Genomic DNA, 22,287 nt, shown 5'->3' with positions numbered 1-22,287 from the left:
CCCCCTCTGCCTACCTATCTTTCCGATACACTGTATATCCCTGGACATTCAACTCTTAATAGCAGCCATCCTTTAGCCAAGTTTCAGAGATGGCCACAACGTCATACTTGCCAATCCGTAGCTGAATTTCAAGATTGTCCATTTTATTTCTTATGCTACGTGCACTCAAATACAACACTCTCAGTCCAGTATTTGTTGCTTTCTGTTTAAACTGCACTACGCCTCTATTACCATGTAACTCATGCCATTGGCAGTTTAGTGTGTAGGGTAACAAGTTTAGTACTGAACAGAGGTTTTGTGTATCATGCAATGAGTTTAGCACTGAACAGAGGTTTAGTAGATAAGGTTTAGTGTGTAGAGTAATGAGTTTTGTACTAAACAGAGGTCTATTATATAGGGTTTAGTGTATAGGGTAATGAGATTAGTATTGAACAGAGGTTTAGTGTGCAGAGTAACAAGTTTTGTACTGAACAGTAGCTTAGTGTATCAGGTAACAAGTTTAGTACTGAACAGATATTTAGTGTATAGGGTGATGAGTTTAGTACTGAACAGAGGTCTATTATATAGGGTTTAGTGTATAGGGTAACGAGTTTAGTATTGAACAGAGTTTTAGTGTATAAGGTAACGAGTTTAGTACTGAATAGAAGTTTAGTGTATAGGGTAACGAGTTTAGTATTGAACAAAGGTTTAGTGTATAGGATAACGAGTTTAGTATTGAACAGAGGTTTAGTGTATAGGGCAATGAGTTTAGTATTGAACAGAGGTTTAGTGCATAGGGTAACGAGTTTAGTATTGAACAGAGGTTTAGTGTATAGGGTAATGAGTTTAGTATTGAACAGAGGTTTAGTGTATAGGGTAACGAGTTTAGTACTGAATAGAAGTTTAGTGTATAGGGTAACGAGTTTAGAATTGAACAAAGGTTTAGTGTATAGGGTAACGAGTTTCGTATTGAACAGAGGTTTAGTGTATAGGGTAACGAGTTTGGTACTGAACAGTGGAAGAATTGGAATCTGGAATGCACCGTCTCCATGGGTGTTAAGAGTCAAATACTTAGGCTGTTCCACAAACTGAATGATCACTTAGAATATCTTTAAGCACATTACAGAATTGGCAATGCTCAGACAATCTCTTCAACTTGGTTGTGTACACTGAAATGGACTCCTCCTCTTTTGGATTCATTGTATGAAACCTAAAGCGTTCTGCAACCAACCTTCCTACACCTCTTCTCACCAAAGCCTGACCGCTCGAACAGTGCTCCAGTCTCACAATGGCTATTCCACTTACACCTTGCTTCTCTTTTTTTGATCTTTGGCAAATGCCTGATAAATTGTTTTGTCTGATGCCCTCTGGAAAGCCCTGAAAGTTCCTGAACTCTTTTCAAACCTCATGCTGCCTCTTCCACAAGCAATTGTTCGCGAGTGCTTGCAATGATTGAAGACCACCAAAAAGTCTCAAAAAGTCCTGAGTGAAAAGAATGGGTTGGTAGATTAATCAGTCACTGTAAAAGAAGGTAATAGTTTCCGCATGGTTTCTTCTGGGTACTCTCCTTTGCTCCCACATCCGATGAAGTACAGATTAGGGTTAGTAAGTTTTTGGCATGCTATGTTAGAGGCATGGTGACACTTGCAGGCAGCTCCCTGTGGCCATTCCCCTCAACAACAAATATACCGCATTGGATACTGTTGGGGGGGATGACTTACCTGGGACAAGCTGCAATAGCCGGATCTCTGGCACTGAGTCTGGTTGGTTCTGCAGTGCAGAAGGGAGGGGGGAAAAGAGGAGAGCGGTAGTGATAGGGGACTCGATAGTTAGAGGTGCAGATAGGAGGTTTTGTGGTCGTGACAGAGAATCCAGGATGGTTTGTTGCCTCCCGGGTTCCAGGGTCAAGGATGTCTCTGATCGATTGCATGACATTCTGAAGTGGGAGGGTGATCAGCCAGATGTCGTGGTGCACATCGGTATCAATGACATAACAAGGAAGAGTGAGGAGGTCCTGGAGAGTGAGTATAGAGAGCTTGGTAGGAAGTTGAAAAGCAGGACCTCGAGGATGGTAATCTCAGGATTGCTACCTGTGCTACATGCCAGTGAGGGTAGGAATAGGATGCTCTGGAGGATGAACAAGTGGCTGAGGAACTAGTGTAGGGGGCAGGGTTTCAGATTTCAGGATAATTGGGACCTCTTCTGGGGCAGGTGGGACCTGTACAAGAGAGAGGGGTTACACTTGAACTACAGGGGGACCAATATCCTTTCAGGGAGGTTTGTTAATGCTATTGGGGGGGCTTTAAACTAGATTTTCAAGGGGATGGGAACCAGAGTGCCAGAGCTGACAGTGTGGCTGGGGTGAAAATAAATGATGTTAAAAGTTCAAGCAAATCCGCTAATAGAAAGGTTGAGAGTGTTGGTAAAAATTTTCTGAGGTTTATATATTACAATGCTAGGAGTATTGCGGAGAAGGCGGATGAGTTGAGGGCATGGATTGACACGTGGAATTATGATGTTGTAGCAATTAGAGAAACTTGGCTACAGGAGGGGCAGGACTGGCAGCTTAATATTCCAGGGTTCCGATGTTTCAGTGTGATCGAGGCAGAGGAATGAAAGGTGGGGGAGTGGCATTGCTTGTTAGGGAAAATATTACAGCAGTGCTCAGGCAGGACAGATTAGAGGGCTTGTCTACTGAGTCCTTATGGGTGGAGCTGAGAAACAGGAAAGGTATGGCCACATTAGTGGGATTGTATTACAGACCACCCAATAGTCAAAGAGAATTGGAAGAGCAAATCTGCAGAGAGATAGCAGGCAACTGCAGGAAACATAAAGTTGTGGTGGTAGGGGATTTTAATTTTCCATACATTGATTGGGACTCCCATACTGTTAGGGGTCTAAATGGTTTAGACTTTGTAAAATGTGTTCAGGAAAGTTTTCTAACTCAATATATAGAGGGACCAACTAGAGGGGATGCAATATTGGATCTCCTGTTAGGAAACGAGTTAGGACAAGTGACAGAAGTCTGTGTAGGGGAGCACTTTGGTTCCAGTGATCATAACACCATTAGTTTCAGCTTGATCATGGACAAGGATCGATCTGGTCCTAGGGTTGAGGTTCTTAACTAGGAGAAGGCCAAATTTGAAGAAATGAGAAAAGATCTAAAAAGCATGGATTGGGACAGGTAGTTCTCTGGCAAGGATGTGATCGGTAGGTGGGAAGCCTTCAAAGGAGAAATTTTGAGAGTGCAGAATTTGTATGTTCCTGTCAGGATTAAAGGCAAAGTGAATAGGAATAAGGAACCTTGGTTCTCAAGGGATATTGCAACTCTGATAAAGAAGAAGAGGGAGTTGTATGACATGTATAGGAAGAAGGGAGTAAATAAGGTGGTTGAGGAGTATAAGAAGTGCAAGAAAATACTTAAGAAAGAAATCAGGAGGGCTAAAAGAAGACATGAGGTTGTCTTGGCAGTCAAAGTGAAGGATAATCCAAAGAGCTTTTACAGGTATATTAAGAGCAAAAGGATTGTAAGGGATAAAATTGGTCCTCTTGAAGATCAGAGTGGTCGGCTATGTGTGGAACCAAAGGAAATGGGGGAGATCTTAAATAGGTTTTTTGCGTCTGTATTTACTAAGGAAACTGGCATGAAGTCTATGGAATTAAGGGAAACAAGTAGTGAGATCATGGAAACTGTACAGATCGAAAAGGAGGAGGTCCTTGCTGTCTTGAGGAAAATTAAAGTGGATAAATCTCCTGGACCTGACAGGGTGTTCCCTCGAACCTTGTACGAGCTTAGTGTTGAAATTTCAGGGGCCCTGGCTGAAATATTTAAAATGTCACTGTCTACAGGTGAGGTGCCGGAGGATTGGAGAGTGGCTCATGTTGATCCGTTGTTTAAAAAAGGATCGAAAAGTAATCTGGGAAATTATAGGCCAGTAAGTTTAATGTCGGTAGTAGGTAAGTTATTGGAGGGAGTACTAAGAGACAGAATCTACAAGCATTTGGATAGACAGGGACATATTAGGAAGAGTCAACATGGCTTTGTGCGTGGTAGGTCATGTTTGACCAACCTATTGGAGCTTTTCGAGAAGGTTACCAGGAAAGTGGATGAAGGGAAGGCAGTGGATATTGTCTACATGGACTTCAGTAAGGCCTTTGACAAGGTCCCGCATGGGAGGTTAGTTAGGAAAATTCAGTCGCTAGGTATACATGGAGAGGTGGTAAATTGGATTAGACATTGGCTCAATGGAAGAAGCCAAAGAGTGGTAGTAGAGAATTGCTTCTCCGAGTGGAGGCCTGTGACTAGTGGTGTGCTACAGGGATCACTGCTGGGTCCATTGTTATTTGTCATCTATATTAATGATCTGGATGATAATGTGGTAAATTGGATCAGCAAATTTGCTGATGATACAAAGATTGGAGGTGTAGTAGACAGTGAGGAAGGTTTTCAGAGCCTGCAGAGGGACTTGGACCAGCTGGAAAAATGTGCTGAAAAATGGCAGATGGAGTTTAATACAGACAAGTGTGAGGTATTGCACGTTGGAAGGACAAACCAAAGTAGAACATATAGGGTTAATGGTAAGGCACTGAGGAGTGCAGTGGAACAGAGGGATCTGGGAATACAGATACAAAATTCCCTAAAAGTGGCATCACAGGTAGATAAGGTCGTAAAGAGAACTTTTGGTACATTGGCCTGTATTAATCAAAGTATTGAGTATAAGAGCTGGAATGTTATGATGAGGTTGTATAAGGCATTGGTGAGGCTGAATCTGGAGTATTGTGTTCAGTTTTGATCACCAAATTACAGGAAGGATATAAATAAGGTTGAAAGAGTGCAGAGAAGGTTTACAAGGATGTTGCCGGGACTTGAGAAACTTAGTTACGGAGAAAGGTTGAATAGGTTAGGACTTTATTCCCTGGAACGTAGAAGAATGAGGGGAGATTTGTTAGAGGTATATAAAATTATGATGGGTATAGATAGGGTGAATGCAAGCAGGCTTTTTCCACTGAGGCAAGAGGAGAAAAAAAACCAGAGGACGTGGGTTAAGGGTGAGGGGGAAAAAGTTTAAAGGGAACATTGGGGGGGCTTCTTCACACAGAGAGTGGCGGGAGTATGGAATGAGCTGCCAGACGAGGTGGTAAATGTGGGTTCTTTTTTAACATTTAAGAATAAATTGGACAGATACATGGATGGGAGGTGTATGGAGGGATATGGTCCGTGTGCAGGTCAGTGGGACTAGGCAGAAAATGGTTCGGCACAGCCAAGAAGGGCCAAAAGGCCTGTTCTGTGCTGTAGTTTCTATGGTTCTATGGTTCTATACTGTATATCCCAGGTAAAACCCTCCTAACCATTGAGCACATCTACATGAACTGTTGCTGTAGAAAAGCAGAATCCATTATCAAAGATCCCCACCATCCAGACCATCTCTTTTCTTGCTGCTTCATCAGGTAGAAGGTACAGGAGCCTCAGGACTCACACCATCAGGTTCAAGAACAGTTACTACCCCTCAACTATCAGGCTCTTGAACAAAAGGGGATAGCTACACTCATTCTATTTCTGGTGTTCCCACAACCAATGATCTCACTTTAAGGAGTCATTTATCTTGTTATTTATTGCTATTTAAATATATTTGCATTTGCACATTGTGTTGTCTTCTATGCTCTTGTTCATCTTTCGTTGATCCTGTTTACAGTTACTGTTCTATAGATTTGCTGAAAGAACAGCAGAGGAAAAGGGAGTGTGTAAAAGGTGGAAGAACAGATACAGGAAAATTGGAGAATGAGAGGATGGAAAATATGGATGCTATGTTGGAGGAAGAGTAACATTAAAAGAATAAAGAATATAAGAAAGATATGGTAAAAAAAAATTATGAGGAAGCTGAAGCAAAGGAATACAGCAAAAAAGAGAAACATGGAGCAGACTGAAGAAATAGAAGAGGGGTAATTATACAGTTCACAACTCTGAAGGGTAACCTCAGAGCCCCCAAAAACGTACATGATTGGAATTTCTTACAATTTTTGCCATTCAACAAAGTAAGATTTTTAAGTGCAATATTTATTAATTTTCGGTCTTCTCAATATTTTAGTATTCACAAACATGTCACTAATCAATTCTCTTTTCATGATTCGCAAATAGATTAAATGTAAAAATAGATCCAAAATGACAATTTGAAGCTCATATAATATTTACTTTTTGATTCCATACCCTATAAAGATTTAAATTTATCAGGGTGTTAGGAACTGCATAGGTATTTGCTCCTGATCTGGCATTGTGGATGTGAACTGTGGTCGGATCTTCATGCTCATCTTCTTCAGTGAATACCATGATCCTTTCCAGTCCATCCACACTATTCCATCATCAGTGCCATGCTTTGCCATTTCTTTTGTGTATTCTCCACCAACGTAATATCTACCATTGGGATTTGCAGAATGACACCTATTATACCACCAGCCACCACCATCTTCTCTGGAACATTGTTTTGTTGGATTTTCAGGTTCCCTGTTGAGATTAAAACAAACTAATTAGAACATGCAGAAATGGTTAGGAAATTCTGTTCTGACAGATGTCAGAAAGGGGAAGAAATACGGTCTAGGTGACTTTGACCGTTGGTGACAGAAAAGATAGATTGAGTATCTCAGAAACTGATGATCCCCTGGGCCTCTCTAGAGCTGGGGTTCCCAATCTGGGGTCCCACGGACCCCTCGGTTAATGATAAATGTCCATGGCATAAAAAGAGGTTGGGAACAGCTACTTTAGAGTTTACAGAGAATGGTGCAAAAAAATTTTTTTAAAAATGGCGTGAGTGGCAGATCTGTGAGTAAGGATGCATTGTTATTGAGAAACATCAGAGGAAAATGGCCAGACTGACAGCAGGGTGACAGTAACTCAGATAACCATGTGTTACAATAATGGTGTACAGAAGAGAACAACACATCAAACTTCAAAGTGGATGGGCTATAGCAGCTAAAGACCACAAAGTACACTCAGTGGCCTCTTTATTATGTACCGGGTCCTTTTCCATTTTTCTATCATCCGTGTGCCTGTCTAGGAGCTGCTTAGATGCCCTGGATGTATCTGCCTCTACCACCACCTCTGGCAGACCATTCCATGCACCCACCATTCTCTGTGTAAAGATCCTATCTCTGACGTTCACCTATACTTTCCTTCAATCACCATAAAATTATGCCCCTTGCATGAGCTGTTTCTGGCTTTGGAAAAAGCTTTTTGTCTATCTACTGTCTACTACACCTCTTATCATCTTGTACACCTTGTAACTGGCCACCTTTGCCAGTTACAATACATTTAAATGCTACAATTTGCCAATGTATTAAAACAAAATTACATTAATATTTATGTATACTAGGAATAAGTATCTTTTTGACTAGGCCTAGAGTTTAGCCTTTTGGGTAAAAAGTAATTTAATTCTCAATAAAGTGTAATATGGATTGTATAATATTTGACAGAATTCTCAGAAGGTCTATAGACAGCTTCTTCTTTAGGAGATTCTAATTTATTTTCTTGAAACAGGTTATGTTCTTTAAGTGATTCTTGTATGTCAGCAGAACACATCAAACTTTACATCATTGCTAGTATTGTGAGGCTGTGGAAGATTTCCATGCCAATATTCTTGATTATCAAGGTCCCTCATAATTATACAGATCTCCCCTCACTTTCCATTGTTTCAAAGATAATATCCTAGCCTGCCTAATCTTTAGTTTTCCAGACTGAGTAATATTCTCATGAATGCCCTAAGTGCAATCACCTCTTTAAGCTCATGCTGCGACCAGATCTGTATGGAGTACTCAAGCTGGGATCCAGATAGCATTGAATGAAATTCAGGCATTCTTCCATTTGGTTTCCTTTATCAAGATGTCCTGAGACAGTTATGTATAATTCTGTAAATAATGTCCTATAATGAACTCTTTTGTACTATCTGGAATCACAACATACCAGTTAAATAAAAGAGAAAGGTCCCCCTTCACTCTTTGATACTATGGATTTGTACTTTTGACCAGCCTGTTATCTATTACCTTGTTAAAAAAACAACAGGAATTCTGCAGATGCTGGAAATTCAAGCAACATACATCAAAGTTGCTGGTGAACGCAGCAGGCCAAGCAGCATCTATAGAAAGAGGTGCAGTCGACATTTCAGGCCGAGACCCATCATCAGGACTAACTGAAGGAAGAGTGATTAAGGGATTTGAAAGTTGGAGGGGGAGGGGGAGATGCAAAATGATAGGAGAAGACAGGAGGGGGAGGGATAGAGCCGAGAGCTGGACAGGTGATAGGCAAAAGGGGATACGAGAGGATCATGGGACAGGAGTTCCGGGAAGAAAGACAAGGAGAGTCAGTAGGCTTATAGTACCAGAGGAGACAGCTTATCCACTGATGTCTACTATAAGCCTACTGACTCTCACAGCTATCTGGACTATTCCTCTTCTCACCCTGTCTCTTGCAAAAACGCCATCTTCACGCAATTCCTCCGTCTCCGCCGCATCTGCTCTCAGGATGAGGCTTTTCATTCTAGGACGAGGGAGATGTCTTTCTTTTTTAAAGAAAGGGGCTTCCCTTCCTCCACTATCAACTCTGCTCTTAAACGTATCTCCCCCATTTCACGTACATCTGCTCTCACTCCATCCTCCCACCACCCCACTAGGAATAGGGTTCCCCTGGTCCTCACCTACCACCCCACCAGCCTCCGGTCCAACATATTATTCTCCGTAACTTCCGCCACCTCCAACGGGATCCCACCACTAAGCACATCTTTCCCTCCCCCCCCTCTCTGCATTCCGCAGGGATCGCTCCCTACACAACTCCCTTGTCCATTCGTTCCCCCCATCCCTCCCCACTGATCTCCCTCCTGGCACTTATCTGTGTAAGCGGAACAAGTGCTACACATGCCCTTACACTTCCTCCCTTACCACCATTCAGGGCCCCAAACAGTCCTTCCAGGTGAGGCATTACTTCACCTGTGAGTCGACTGGGGTGATATACTGCGTCCGGTGCTCCCGATGTGGCCTTTTATATATTGGTGAGACCCGACGCAGACTGGGAGACCGCTTTGCTGAACATTTACGCTCTGTCCGCCAGAGAAAGCAGGATCTCCCAGTGGCCACACATTTTAATTCCACATCCCATTCCCATTCTGACATGTCTGTCCACGGCCTCCTCTACTGTAAAGATGAAGCCACACTCAGGTTGGAGGAACAACACCTTATATTCCGTCTGGGTAGCCTCCAACCTGATGGCATGAACATTGACTTCTCTAACTTCCGCTAGGCCCCACCTCCCCCTCGTACCCCATCTGTTACTCATTTTTATGCACACATTCTTTCTCTCACTCTCCTTTTTCTCCCTCTGTCCCTCTAAATATACCTCTTGTCCATCCTCTGGGTCACCCCCTCCCTCCTTGTCTTTCTTCCTGGACCTCCTGTCCCATGATCCTCTCGTATCCCCTTTTGCCTATCACCTGTCCAGCTCTCGGCTCTATCCCTCCCCCTCCTGTCTTCTCCTATCATTTTGGATCTCCCCCTCCCCCTCCAACTTTCAAATCCCTTACTCACTCTTCCTTCAGTTAGTCCTGACGAAGGGTCTCGGCCTGAAATGTCGACTGCGCCTCTTCCTATAGATGCTGCTTGGCCTGCTGCGTTCACCAGCAACTTTGATGTATGGACCTTTTTTGACTACATTATATTCACTGCCTCATCCATCCTCCTTCTAACTTCCCAAAGAATTTAGTCAGACACAACAAATACAACTCTCATTAATGTGAGATTTGCTATGGCTGTTTCTGTGAAGAGTGAAAATTCCAGATTGTATGCCGTATACACATTTTCTGACATTAAATTGAACCATTTGAGCATCCGGATTTACACAAGATACACACTGCTAGATGCAGTGCATTGTCATTTGTAGTTCCTCTTAGGTGGGTGGACACTCAATTCATCTGCATTTCACACCAGCTTCAAGTATGTAGTGGAATTGTACACATGAATTTCAGATGTCCTTCCACGTACATTTCTACTTTTAAAAACTCATCCTGAGGTTTAAAACCAACCAAACTAATTTAAAAGTTAGAGGTAACAAAATAACGGCATTCTGTTCTCCTTGACTTACCATCCATCATTGTCTCTGTCGTAAGTACTGAACATCATGTCCTGATGTATAGTCATGGTTCGGTTGATTCCAAAGAGCGATTTGGCTCCTTCTGTAAGAGTATTACCAGCCACACCTGAATAGCCATTGACTGACAGCCGATATTTGTTGACTTCAGACTGTACCAGAAATTTGGAATAGTGGGCTTTCACACTATTGTCGTTCCAGTCATGCATTTCAAAAAGGAGCTCAGTAGTTTTCATTTTTGTCAATTGACTGATGCGGTCATTTCCCAGCCAGTATTCACCTGAAGAAAAACTTATAGAAGTGAAGTCATGATCACTTCATAATTGTGTGCACATCAGGAAGATACTAATTTCAATCAGATCACAGCTGAGTAATTCTCACTTTGAAAGGGGACAACCATCTGGGTTTACTACACTTGATAAAAGTCTATCCTGCAAGTGTATACATATAGACATTATGCAGGGAAGATGGGAATATGATTACTGGTAGAGATGATTCTTTCCATAATGATATTCATTAGGTTTAGTCACGTGAGTGTTTTATGATCTCAAATGTTAAAAACATGGAATAAAGAAGGACAACAGGTGAGGCGTAGATTGGATTCAATGTATTAATTTGTTGTTTAATTGCATTGAGTTAAGACATTTTAGGTAAGTTATAGAAGACTACAGTAAAACTGAAGTGTATGAAGCTATAAAAACATTAACCTATAACCATGAAAACAAAAAGCAGGATTTCCCGGTGGCCAACCATTTTACTCAATTCCCATTCTGACATGTCGGTCAATGGCCTCCTCTACTACCATGATGAGCCCACTCAGGCTGGAGGGGCAACACTTCATATTCCATCTGGGTAGCCTCCGAGGATTTTCCAACTCACAGCAATTATTCTCCCTCCTCCTTCCTTCTTCAATTATTCACCCTGGTCCCTTTCTTACCTCTTCTCTTCTCCACACCTGCCTATCATCTGCCCACCTCCTGGTGCCCCTCCTCCTTCCTATGGTCCACTCTCCTCTCCTAAAGGTTTCCTTCCTCTCCAGCCTTTTACCTTTTCTACCTATCATCTTCCAGCTTCATACTTCACCCCTCCTCCTCTACCTACCTGACTTCACCTATAACCTTCTAGCTTGTCTTCCTTCTCCTCCTCCCACCTTTTTATTCTGGCTTTTCCCAATTCCTTTCCAGTCCTGATGGCCCAAAGCAGCGAACAACTATTTACTATTTTCCAGAGATGTTGCCTGGCCTACTCATTTGCTCCAGTGTTTTTTGTGTGTTGCTTTGTATAACAGTGTGTGGATGGTACAGAAGGAAGGGTGTTGGAATTGATGTCTATTTGCACATAATTGGATGCTCTATGCATCTTCAGATTCTTCTGTGGGTTCTGGTGCACATGTAGAGAGGAACACAATGAAAATTATCTTTCATTTTCTGTTCTCATCTGCTTTTGCAAAAAATATGAATTATTGTGCAGACTATTTGTTATTCTATGCAATCATCAAGAAATAGATCATGGGATTAGACCCTTCAGCATAGGCTTCATGCTGACCACCTCGTGCCCACATTTTCAAAAATCCTTTCTGAACCAATGTATTCTCCTCACTTTTTCACCATTTCCCTTTCAGAGTTTGTCACTCACCTGGATTCTAGGGACCAACTGCAGTGGCCAATTAATCCTAATTATGTGATTTCAAAGAAAACCTGTCTATTCACCAGCCACATGCAGACTCTATACAAATGGTACTGAGGGTCAGAATTGAAGCTGGCTTGCTGGAGCTGTAAGACAACAGCTCTACTAATTGCATCACTCTGCAGCACAGTAATAAACTGATGTGGAATTTATAAAAACAATTTTATTTGATTAATTATGTTTGAATGCATTGGCTGATTAAAACATTGCTTTGATATCAAAAAGTTAAAATAAAGATCAGAAAGATGTTTCATCAAGTGTAATTTCAGAAAGAAAACTACTCTGAAGTATAAACCAAGAGTGAAGATATAAGTAGAAAAAATATTGCAAACATTGACATTTTATTGAGAAGTTGGATATTAACAGAAGAGCTAATATCATTTGGGAAGAATGCACCTCTGCATTCTTTTTGATGAGTTGAAAGTTAAATAAATGGGGCTTCTCTAGAAGAAATTGAACACCAAAGGAATGCTTGCAGAATCTAAGAGTTGGCAACACAATTCTATGGGGCAAGCCACTAAATTCTATTCAAGAAAAACAAAATTTTACTTCATCAAAACTTTCCAGGTCAAATGAAGAAAAATCTAACTGCCAAAACAATGAGTTCAAATGTTAGCTTTTAGTATAAAATTCTGTGGTTTTTGCTCAATTCTATTGATTGTATGATTTGTTTTTTTCTCTTTCTCTGTGTGCATGGGGTTGGTCTTTTTTTTTAATTGGGTACTTTTGGGTTCCTTGCTTTGCACTGTAAGCAAAAAATCTCAAGGTTGTATAATGCATACATCTTTGGTAATAAATGTACTTTGAATCTTTGAAAATATGGAAAATTCATAATTGTTTAAGGAGTGCCCGAAAGGCAAGTTAATGCTTTGAAACTATTACTTAATCTGACTTCACCGACTTTTTGTTCTGATCAGAGCCTAACTAAAATATGAACCTACCTTATTATTTGAGGTGCTATGAAAATATCAATATTTTTCTATTTTCTGACAGTTTTCAGCAATTAAATCTCTTTTCTTTCAAATCCATTTATATCAGGTTTTATAAAAATATGCAATTAACAGTATAATGGTAGTTGGAATTTTGAGGGGTGGTGTCTTCAAATGTTCAAAATCTCCAAATATCGCTGGAGAGACATATTTGAAAGCAAACAAGGTCCTTGAATTGCACCGAGAAACAATCTTTACATTTAAGGTTATATTGAATGCAATGGAACTCCAACTAGAAATCCCAGGGCATGCCCAATTTGAATGGGGTGAGCAAGTGCTTGTGGCAATATCACAAGCCCACATAGTTGAGAAACTCCTTTGATCTTATTAGAGAGCAGATGAGCAGAACACTTGGAGTATTGTGAGCGATTGCAGGTCCCTTATCTAAGAAACAATGTGTTGGCATTGGAGAGAGTCCAGAGGAGGTTCACAAGAATGATCCTAGGAATGAAAGGGTTAATATGAGGAGTGTTTCACGGACTGTACTTGCTGAAATTTAGAAGTAGGATCTCATCAAAACCTACCAATTATTGAAAGGGCTAGATAGAATGGATGTGGAGATGATGTTTCCAATAGTGGGAGAGTCTAGCACTGGAGGGTAAAGCCCTGGATACCCCTTTAGTACAGAGATAAGGAGGAATTTCTTTAGCCAAAGAGCAATGAATCTGAGAAAAACATTGCCACAGATGTCTGTGGAGATCAAATCATTGTGCATATTTAAGTCAGGGTTTAATAGGTTCTGAATTAGTCAAAGGATACAGTGAAAAGGCAGAATTATGGGGCTGAGAGAGGTGATAAATCAACCATTTCAGAATGGTGGAACAGATTCGATGGGCCAAATGGCCTAATTTAACTCCTAAGTCTTAACATCTTATGATAATAAACATAACTCTATCTTAGAATTTCATAGTCTTTCATGAGCCAAGTTTTCAATTTTCAAAATCCTGAGGACCTCAGTTTGTATGTCCCCACCATTCCATCAATACTAAATTAAATTATCCATTGTACATCAGTCCCTCATCTGCCCCCCCCCCTCCCCTTCTGGAGAAAGCAATTACAAGACCAACTTATAAGACCAACTAACTTTTTGAGATAATTTTTCCTGTCTCACCTGGTGTATCACAGAAACCTTTTCCTGAATCATAGGCGATGTTTCCAAATCCATTTTTATAGGCATCCCATGATCTACCAAAGTCAACACTACCATCTTGTCTGTTTTGAATCAATGTCCATCCTGGAAAAGAATTAATAAATACAAAGCAAACAGTGGTTAATAAGATATACTGAATTTAAGTAAAATAATATTGTTTGCACCTGGAAATAATATAGGTACCTCCTTCTTCAGTTATCATATCACAGTAAACTTTGTAAGGTTGCTTGAAGGAATCGGGTTGGATTAAGTAAAGCTGAGATGTTTTACCACCTTTTTCATAAATATCATTACATTCTGAAAAAAAAATCAATTTATCCTTAACAGGGAAACAGAAAGAAATGAAAATAAACTCGAGATTTGAACTTACTTTCTAAACCTACACACCTTTGCCTGAAACAACTGGTATGTTGCAGGAAACTACACAAGGATGTGCACAATATTCCTTCTGCATTATTACTGCACGTTCAAGATTTTTCAGTTTCTCTTTGAGACTGTCCACCAGGGAACGCATAACACGAATCGAAGAAGGGAGTGTCTGTGTAACCTTTTCTTTTATCAATGAAAAACGTTCCTCCAGTTCTGTACTGTATGAACTTAGTATGTCATCGTTACCTGCGAAGAGTATATACATTACAAGAGAATATGAAGATATAGATAAAGAAGTTATTAAAGATAAAAATAATTCTCAACAGAAAAATCTGGATTTCTTAGCAAGTCAGATAACTGCTGACTGTTTCCAATATTTTCTGTTTAATATCAAATTTCCAGCATCTGCAGTATTTTAATTATCATCAAGAAATTCTTACCCAGGTACTGAGATTCACGCCGGTACATTTCGTTACCTACTCTTTCTACATAAATGTTAATTGTACGTGAAGATTGGGAAAGAGTTGAAACTTGTAATTTTAAGCTTTTAATGACTGGCATCATATTCTGTTCATCCTTTAAAAGAGCAGTCCTCAATTCACAGCCATTTGGGCATAGCACTCCCTTTAAAAGAAATAGGTGAGTTAGAATCATGATAAGTGTTGGAAACAGAATTGAATATCATAGTTCAAATGAAATAATAGTGTATTTTCTAAAGCTTTGCTTTTATATTTGTGTCTGCAAATTTCCAATATGAGGGTATCAGATTCTGCCCAATTGACACATTTGATATTTGGTGAGTTAAATATTTTAAAGTTTTATTGCTTCTTTCTGGTAGGGTACAACTAATACAATGTTCAACCGAAGTATGTTGTCCCAGCAGGTTATGATACCTGAACTCACCTTCAGTTAAGGATTTATGTCATCACCAGTTGGTCAACTGGGATGAGGCCTTCAATCAGCAAGTTTTCACTTAGTATTTGCTCTGTCCATTTCAGGTCCTTCTAACAACTATCCAAATTAGAACTCTAAATGTATCAGATGGTGAATTTATTTGATGCTCAATTTCTTCAGCTACCTTTTTCAGAACCCTGGGGTGTAATCCATCTGGTCCAGGTGACTTACCTACCTTCAAACCTTTCAGCTGCCCAAGCATCTTCTCTTTAGTAATAGGGAATACACTCACTTCTGCCCCTGACAGCCTCGAATTTCTGGCTCACCACTAATGTCTTCCACAGTGAACATTGACACAAAATATTAGGTTCTCTAGTCATTTCTTTATCCACCATCATTACGTCTCCAATGTCATTTTCCAGTGGTCCAATAGCATCTCTTGCCTCTTTTTACTGAAAAATCTGAAAATAACTTTTGGTATCCTCTGATATTTTTGACTAGGTTACCTTCATATTTCATCTTTTCTCTCATTATGGACTTCTCGGTTACCATCTGTAGGATTTTAAAAGCTTCCCAATCCTCCAATTTCCCACTAGTTGTTGTTGCATTATATTTTGGCCTTTTACTTTTATGCTGTCGTTGACTTGTCTTGTCAGCCATGGTTGCCTCATCCTCCCTTTAGAATACTCTTCATCTTTGGGACGTACTTATCCTGCACCTTCTGAATTGCCCCTAGAAACTCCAGCCATTGCTGTTCTGCCTTCGTCCCTGCTGGTGTCCCCTTCTAATCAATTTTGGCCAGCTCCTTTCTCATGCCTCTGTAATTCCCTTTATTCAACTTTAATACTGATACATCTGACTTTATCTTCTCCCTCTCAAACTGCAGAGTGAATCCTATCATATTACAATAACTGTCTCCCAAGGGGTCTTTTACCTTAAACTCCATAAACAAATCTGGTTCATTACACAACAGCCAATTCAGAATTTCCTTTCTGCGAGTGGGCTCAACCACAAGCTGCTCTAAATCTTTAGGGATTGTAAAATCCAGTCCTATTAATCAAACTAAGTTATGGCTAACAATGAAAGACAAGGGCCTTTGCAATTTTTTTCACTAACCTCACATGAAGTCCAAGAATAGTTATGTAGTGGGGCTTTAACCATTTTAGTGTGCTGTAAGGCTACAAAAACTGCACCTCTTTCCTGGTAACAAAAATATCCTCCAAAATATCTCTATTAGCTTCCCTTATCTCTCAAGCAACCATAATTTTCTTCACAGTGAATACCGAGGAGAAATGCTCACTTAAAATCCTACCCTTCTCCTGTAGCTCGAGATTTAGCAGCCTTGCTGATCTCTCAGGGATCTACTCTCTCTGTGGCCACCCTTTTATTCTTAATATAGCTATAGAATCTCTTGGATTAAGAAAAAAGTTGCAAAATCTTCAAAATGAAGACTTTGAAACAATAGAATTAATATAGCAAACTGCAGCAGGAAAACAATGCCCAAAAAGATAATAGCAGAGCAGTGCCTTTCTCTACCTTTCCTTTTGCTTCCCTTTCAGTTTCCTCATGAAACTAGTTTTAGCTGGGGGAATAACACTCTCTATAATGTCAAAAGTGATTGGAGGTGTCCGAGAAATTTTCTAGATCTCAGACAATTTTCATGTATTGAAAAACTGCCAGTCATCTTAAGATAATGCAAACAGTTCTAGGGTTCTATAGAATGGACACTGGCCCTTTGGCCCAACTTGTCTAAGTGTCTTCCTGAGCCAGTCCCATTTGCCTGCATTTGGCCTATATCTCTCTAAATCTTTTATTACTGTACCTGCCCAAATGTCTCTTAAACATTACTGCGCCCACCTCTTACACCATCCCTGGCTGCTTGTTCTACAATCAACTATCTTCTGTGTAAATCCAAATATCTAACATTCAGTGACCCTTTTCTGTACTTAATCTACAACCATGGAAGTGGATGATTGCTGATCATGAATATTATTCAATTAATACCAAGAAGAGTACATTTTCATGGGGACTTACCTGTCACAGATACAATAAGCATTTCTTCAAATTCAGAAAGCATTGCAGCTAGTACTCAAAATGCAATTTTTTTGAAAAATCTCCTGCAGAAATATATGCTTAGTTCTCTTCTGCCCTGTTCCCCAAATTCAATGTACTCAAAGCTAAGGAAAATTGTCGTATATGTCTATTTTATCTTCCTTAAGTTTTCTTTGTCAAAACAGTTTCTGACCCATTCTTTGTTGTCTTACCATTTCATTACCGATGAAGAGGCATCCTCCTTTATCATTGTCGAATGTCCTCTGATGAGCTTTTTGTGCTTGGGGTGTGCTAGGAACCTGGTACCTGTATCTTCTAGTGCTTGGTTCATTTCTATTAGAGACATGTCGAATTGTTTCAGTCGGCTCAGAATGAGCATCATAAGGTCTGTACCCACGGGGATTTGTAATGTTTCCTGCAGGCTACAGGAAAATAATAACACTGAGCAACAACACATAGTAGCTTCATGTGTTTTCTCTTTTCAGACCTTTTCATGTTAATTTACATTTTAGTAGAAAGGTATAAAATCAAAAAGATGTGTACTTTTTGTACATAACTAAGGCACTGAAAGATAATCTTCCATTCATTTAAGCTGAATAATATTTATATCCAGAATTATAAGTTATTATTTGTGTCTGTGGAACTCAGCCACAAATAAACTCCACCTACAGTTTAAGAGGAAATATATTTTAAAAGTAAAGGCTACAAAGGGTGTGGGAGACATTACAAGCAAAGGTCTTGGTTTGGCTTCTTCAATTACTGTGCATGCTGTGTGCTTATTAAGAGAGAGGGAGATATATATATATAGAGAGAGAGAGAGAGAGAGAGAGAGAGAGAGAGACAGACAGACAGACAGACAGACAGATGTGTAGTATACACATGCATTTTGTACATATACCACCTTTATTTGGGCCATTCATCAACCTTAAACTAAATTCTTGTCCTATCCTGCCTTCTCATCCAGATTGATCAACTGCATCCCACCTGCACCTTCCCCCTACATCCAACAAACATATCTTATCAATCTGACTCACTTACCTTTTCCATAAACCACTTCTCACAATTTTCACATATGGTGAGAGGTAGAGCACTGGGGAGTGCAGTAAAACAGAGAGATCTGGGAGTAGAGACCCATAATTCCTTGAGAGTGGTATCACAGGTACATAGGGTTGTAAAGAAAGCTTTTGGAACATTGGCCTTCATAATTCAAAGTATTGAGTACAGGAATTAGGACGTTAAAGTTGTGTAAGATATTGGGGAGGCCTCATTTGGGGTATTGTGTCCACTTTTGGTTACCTATCAACAGGAAAGATGTCAGGAAGATTGAAAGAGTGCGGAAAAAACTTACAAGAAAGTTGCCAGAACTTGAGGATCTGAGTTTATAGGAAAAGGTTGAATGGGTTAAGACTTCATTCCCTGGAACGTAGAAGAATGAGGGGTCATTAGATCGCGGTATCAAAATTATGAAGGGTATAGATAGGATAAAAGGAAATGCCTTTTCTCTGGCAAGTCCACATCAGGTATGTGGAGGATGTTTAAAGATCAATTGCACAGAGTACAGGAATGGTATGTTCCTGATTGAAGGAAGGACAGGAACGGAAAGATAAGAGAACCATGGATGTCCAGACAGGAGATGAATTTAGTCAAGATGAAAAAGGAAAAGTATGTAAAGTTTCAGAAGTCAGGATCAAGTGGAGCACATGAGGAATATAAAGAAGCCAGAAAAGAACTAAAGAAGGGAATTAGGAAAGCCGGGAGAGGCCATGAAAATTCCTCAGCAAGTAGGATTAAGGTGAATCCCAAGACGTTCTATAGGTACATCAAGAGTAAGAGGATAACTAGGGAGATGGTGGGAACAATCGAGGATAAAAGGGGGAAACATTTGCTTGGATGCAGAGAATGTGAGTGAGGTACTTAATGAATACTTTGCTTCAGTAGTTACCAAGGGAAAGGATATGGAAGACCAGGAGATCAGTGCTGAGTGTATAAATATGTTAGGGTGTTTAGAGGTCACAGAGACCATAAGACCAAAAGACATGGGAGCAGAATTAGGCCCACTACTGATTCCAGTTCATCTATTCCTGTTCATCTCATCCTTCTCCATGTTTACCTTCCTGGATCATTTGTCGTCTACAAGTCTTTTCCTGTTCCTTATCTAGTCCTGTATTATCTTCCCAAAATAATTATCTATCTCTCTGATTATCTGCACAATCCTCTCCACAAGCCTCAGAATTTCTGATTTCCATTACTCTATTAACCCAGAGATCCGGGAGTGTTGGTGCTTTGGAAATTACTGAAGAATGGGGAAGAGGCTGCAAATTAATTAGGAAAGCTCTGGGATTTAGACCATGTTTCCAAAATTAATGTCAGCAGCTGTGAAGAAATACATCCACTTGCTGTGAGGATGTTAGGTTTATGTCGGATAACGAAGGTTGCTATTACTCTACAAGTGCAAATCAACATCCAGCTGTGTACATCCCTTCCCATTTCATTGAATATCTACAACGTACTGCACAGGAACAGCCCTTCAGCTTACAATGTTGTGCCAATCTAGTGACTAAACATCTAACTAAACTAATTCCTTCTGCCTAAACAATGTCCATATCCCTCTAATCTCTGTGCTTATCTATTGCATTTGGCTCCGACCCTGCAGCACATTTCATCACTCTCCACGTAGAAAAATTTGCCTCACGAATATAAGGCAAACAATATTAACATATGCAAGAGAAATTTATGAGCAGCTTACTCAAGATTTCTGTGATTTTGAAAGTCAGGATAAAAAAACCATAAGGCTTCAATATTGCACAAAAGTGCCACAGTTTTGATATGAACAGAATAAAATCTGCAGATGCTAGAAAACCAAAGCAACAGACAGAAACTGCTGGAGGAACTCTGCATGTCAGACAGCATGTATGGAATTAATAAACCATCACTTTTCAGGGCAAGAACCTTCTTCAGGACTGGAAAGGAAGGGGAAAGATGGCGGAATTAAAAGATGGGGGAAGGGGAAGGTGGATAGCTAGAAGGTGATAGGTGAAGCCAGGTATGTGGGAAAGGTAAAGGGCTGGAGATGAAGGAAACTGGTAGGAGAAGAGTCCAGAGTGAAGAATAGAAGAAGAGGGGAGGGGGAGGGAATTTTTTTTGCCAGAAGGAGAAATCAATATTCATGTCATCAGGTTGGAGGCTACCCAGATGGAATATAAGGTGTTCCTCCACCCTGAGGGTGGCCTCATCATGGCACGAAAGGAGGCCACGGAAGCGGGAATAGGAATCGGAATTAAAATGTTAGGGCACTGGGAAGCTCTGCTGTTGGCAGATAGAGCAGATGTGCTCTACAAGTCAGTCAACCAATTTATAATGGGTCTCATTGTCAGGTTTCATTTGGGCGTCTTTCTATAAAGTCGCCACACAGACACCCTCCCGCCAACACAAAGCAAAGGAAATTCCTTACTAGAGTCTCAGAGTCATCAATTCCTTCATCATATTCAAAGTCTCTCGAAAGAACCACCGGGATGCTGAAAAGACACAGCAAAATTAATTTCATTTTGAAGGTTCTTCGATTACTCACTGCCTATATCGTACTTTTCATCAAAGTCCTTCCTTTTTATATGTTCCTACATTGAACCTCAAGGGATTAGAGGATAGAAATTGGTGCAATTGTTTGCTGTACTTGAAATCTTTATCAGTGAGTTAATCTTTAAACCACAGCAAATTTATCAAAGTCAGATGGTACACTGAGTGTTTATCCTTCCTGTCTGTAACATATTATAAACCATAGCATTACTGCTTTTGGAAATATAAAATACACAAGTTTTCAAATATAATATCATATCTACAGGTACAATCTAATTGCACTTGGGTTCCAGATAATAAAACAATTCTCCTGTTGCATATTAGGAATGATTTCATTGGTCATTTTAGTAAAATATATGTTTAATTTACAAATGTAATGAAGATGTTTTTGCAAAATATTTTCATATTGATTCTCCTGTGTGAAGAATTTAAAGGGCTAGATTCATTTTTGGTAGTAATGAAGCAATTGACTCTTTATCCTTAACCTTGCCCACAGATTTTAACTGTTATGCTGAAGTTTGCTTTGACAAGGAGGGTTATTTCAGCATGGAATGGGACCTGTGTGAACAGGGCAAATAACTGTTTCTATGGGGATCATTCAGGTCAGGAAGGGCTGGCAAAGGGAGATTGAGTGAGAAGAGATGATCTAGAGTGATCAACCATTGGTACAACATGGTGTACAAGAAAGGACCAGAGGTGTGATGGGAATGGGAATGCTGACAGGAGACCAGCATTGTCCTTGGTGGAGGAAGAGAGAACAGTGAGTGGCAATATATTTGGTTGGAGAGTCGATGCAGAAGACTCCTAGTTGGGGAGGAGCTTAAGGAATACTGATACTTGTTGTTAAGAAGTGCTGGATTAACGAGATGGTTGATTAAACTTACAGGACTGGCTGTGACTGATTAGGGATGTCAGAAGACAGGCTATTGTGGATCATGACAGTGCAATGGATATGAATAGAACATAGGAGAGTACAACACAGGAACAGGCCATTTGACCCAAAATAATGTTCCAAACCAGATAAAAAGCAAATCAAAAACACCCAAACACTCATCCCTTCTACCTACATAATGTCCATATCCCTCCATCCTCCCTACATCCATGTGTTTATCCAAATGACTCTTAAAAGCCTCTAATGTATTTGCCTCTACCACCATAACAGGCAGCGCATTCCAGGCATCCACGAATCTCTATAAAACATCCACCTTGAACCTACCCCCTCTCACCTTCAATACATGCCCTCTGGTATTAGGTATTTCAACACTGGGAAACAGATGCTCTCTGTCTACTCTATCAATGCCTCTCATAATCTTGTAAACTTGTAAACTTCTATCAGCCTCTGACACTCCAAAGGAAACAACCAAGCCCCTTGTGATTGCACATGCTCTCTATATCAGGCAGCATCCTGGTAAACCTCTCCTGCACCTTCTCCAAAGCCTCAGCATCCTTCCTATAGTGGGGCGACCAGAACT

General features: G+C 40.2%; 1 protein-coding gene across 1 annotated transcript; it reads right to left on the bottom strand.

Moving 5' to 3' along the window:
- Positions 1–6,013: 6,013 nt before the first annotated feature.
- Positions 6,014–20,851, bottom strand: fgb (fibrinogen beta chain). The gene is made up of 8 exons (XM_063046257.1): positions 20,694–20,851; positions 17,455–17,664; positions 14,737–14,920; positions 14,315–14,542; positions 14,111–14,224; positions 13,889–14,011; positions 10,097–10,382; positions 6,014–6,478 (listed from the first exon to the last, which is right to left on the bottom strand). The coding sequence occupies exons 1-8, from the start codon at positions 20,784–20,786 to the stop codon at positions 6,205–6,207; spliced, it is 1,512 nt and encodes a 503-aa protein (XP_062902327.1). The 5' UTR covers positions 20,787–20,851; the 3' UTR covers positions 6,014–6,204.
- Positions 20,852–22,287: the final 1,436 nt, after the last annotated feature.

The sequence above is a fragment of the Mobula hypostoma genome, chromosome 4 (assembly GCF_963921235.1).
Source record: "Mobula hypostoma chromosome 4, sMobHyp1.1, whole genome shotgun sequence".
NCBI classification, from domain to species: Eukaryota; Metazoa; Chordata; class Chondrichthyes; order Myliobatiformes; family Myliobatidae; genus Mobula; species Mobula hypostoma.
The sequence above is the reverse complement of the archived record's forward strand: the minus strand, read 5'-3'. Positions and strand labels throughout refer to the sequence as shown.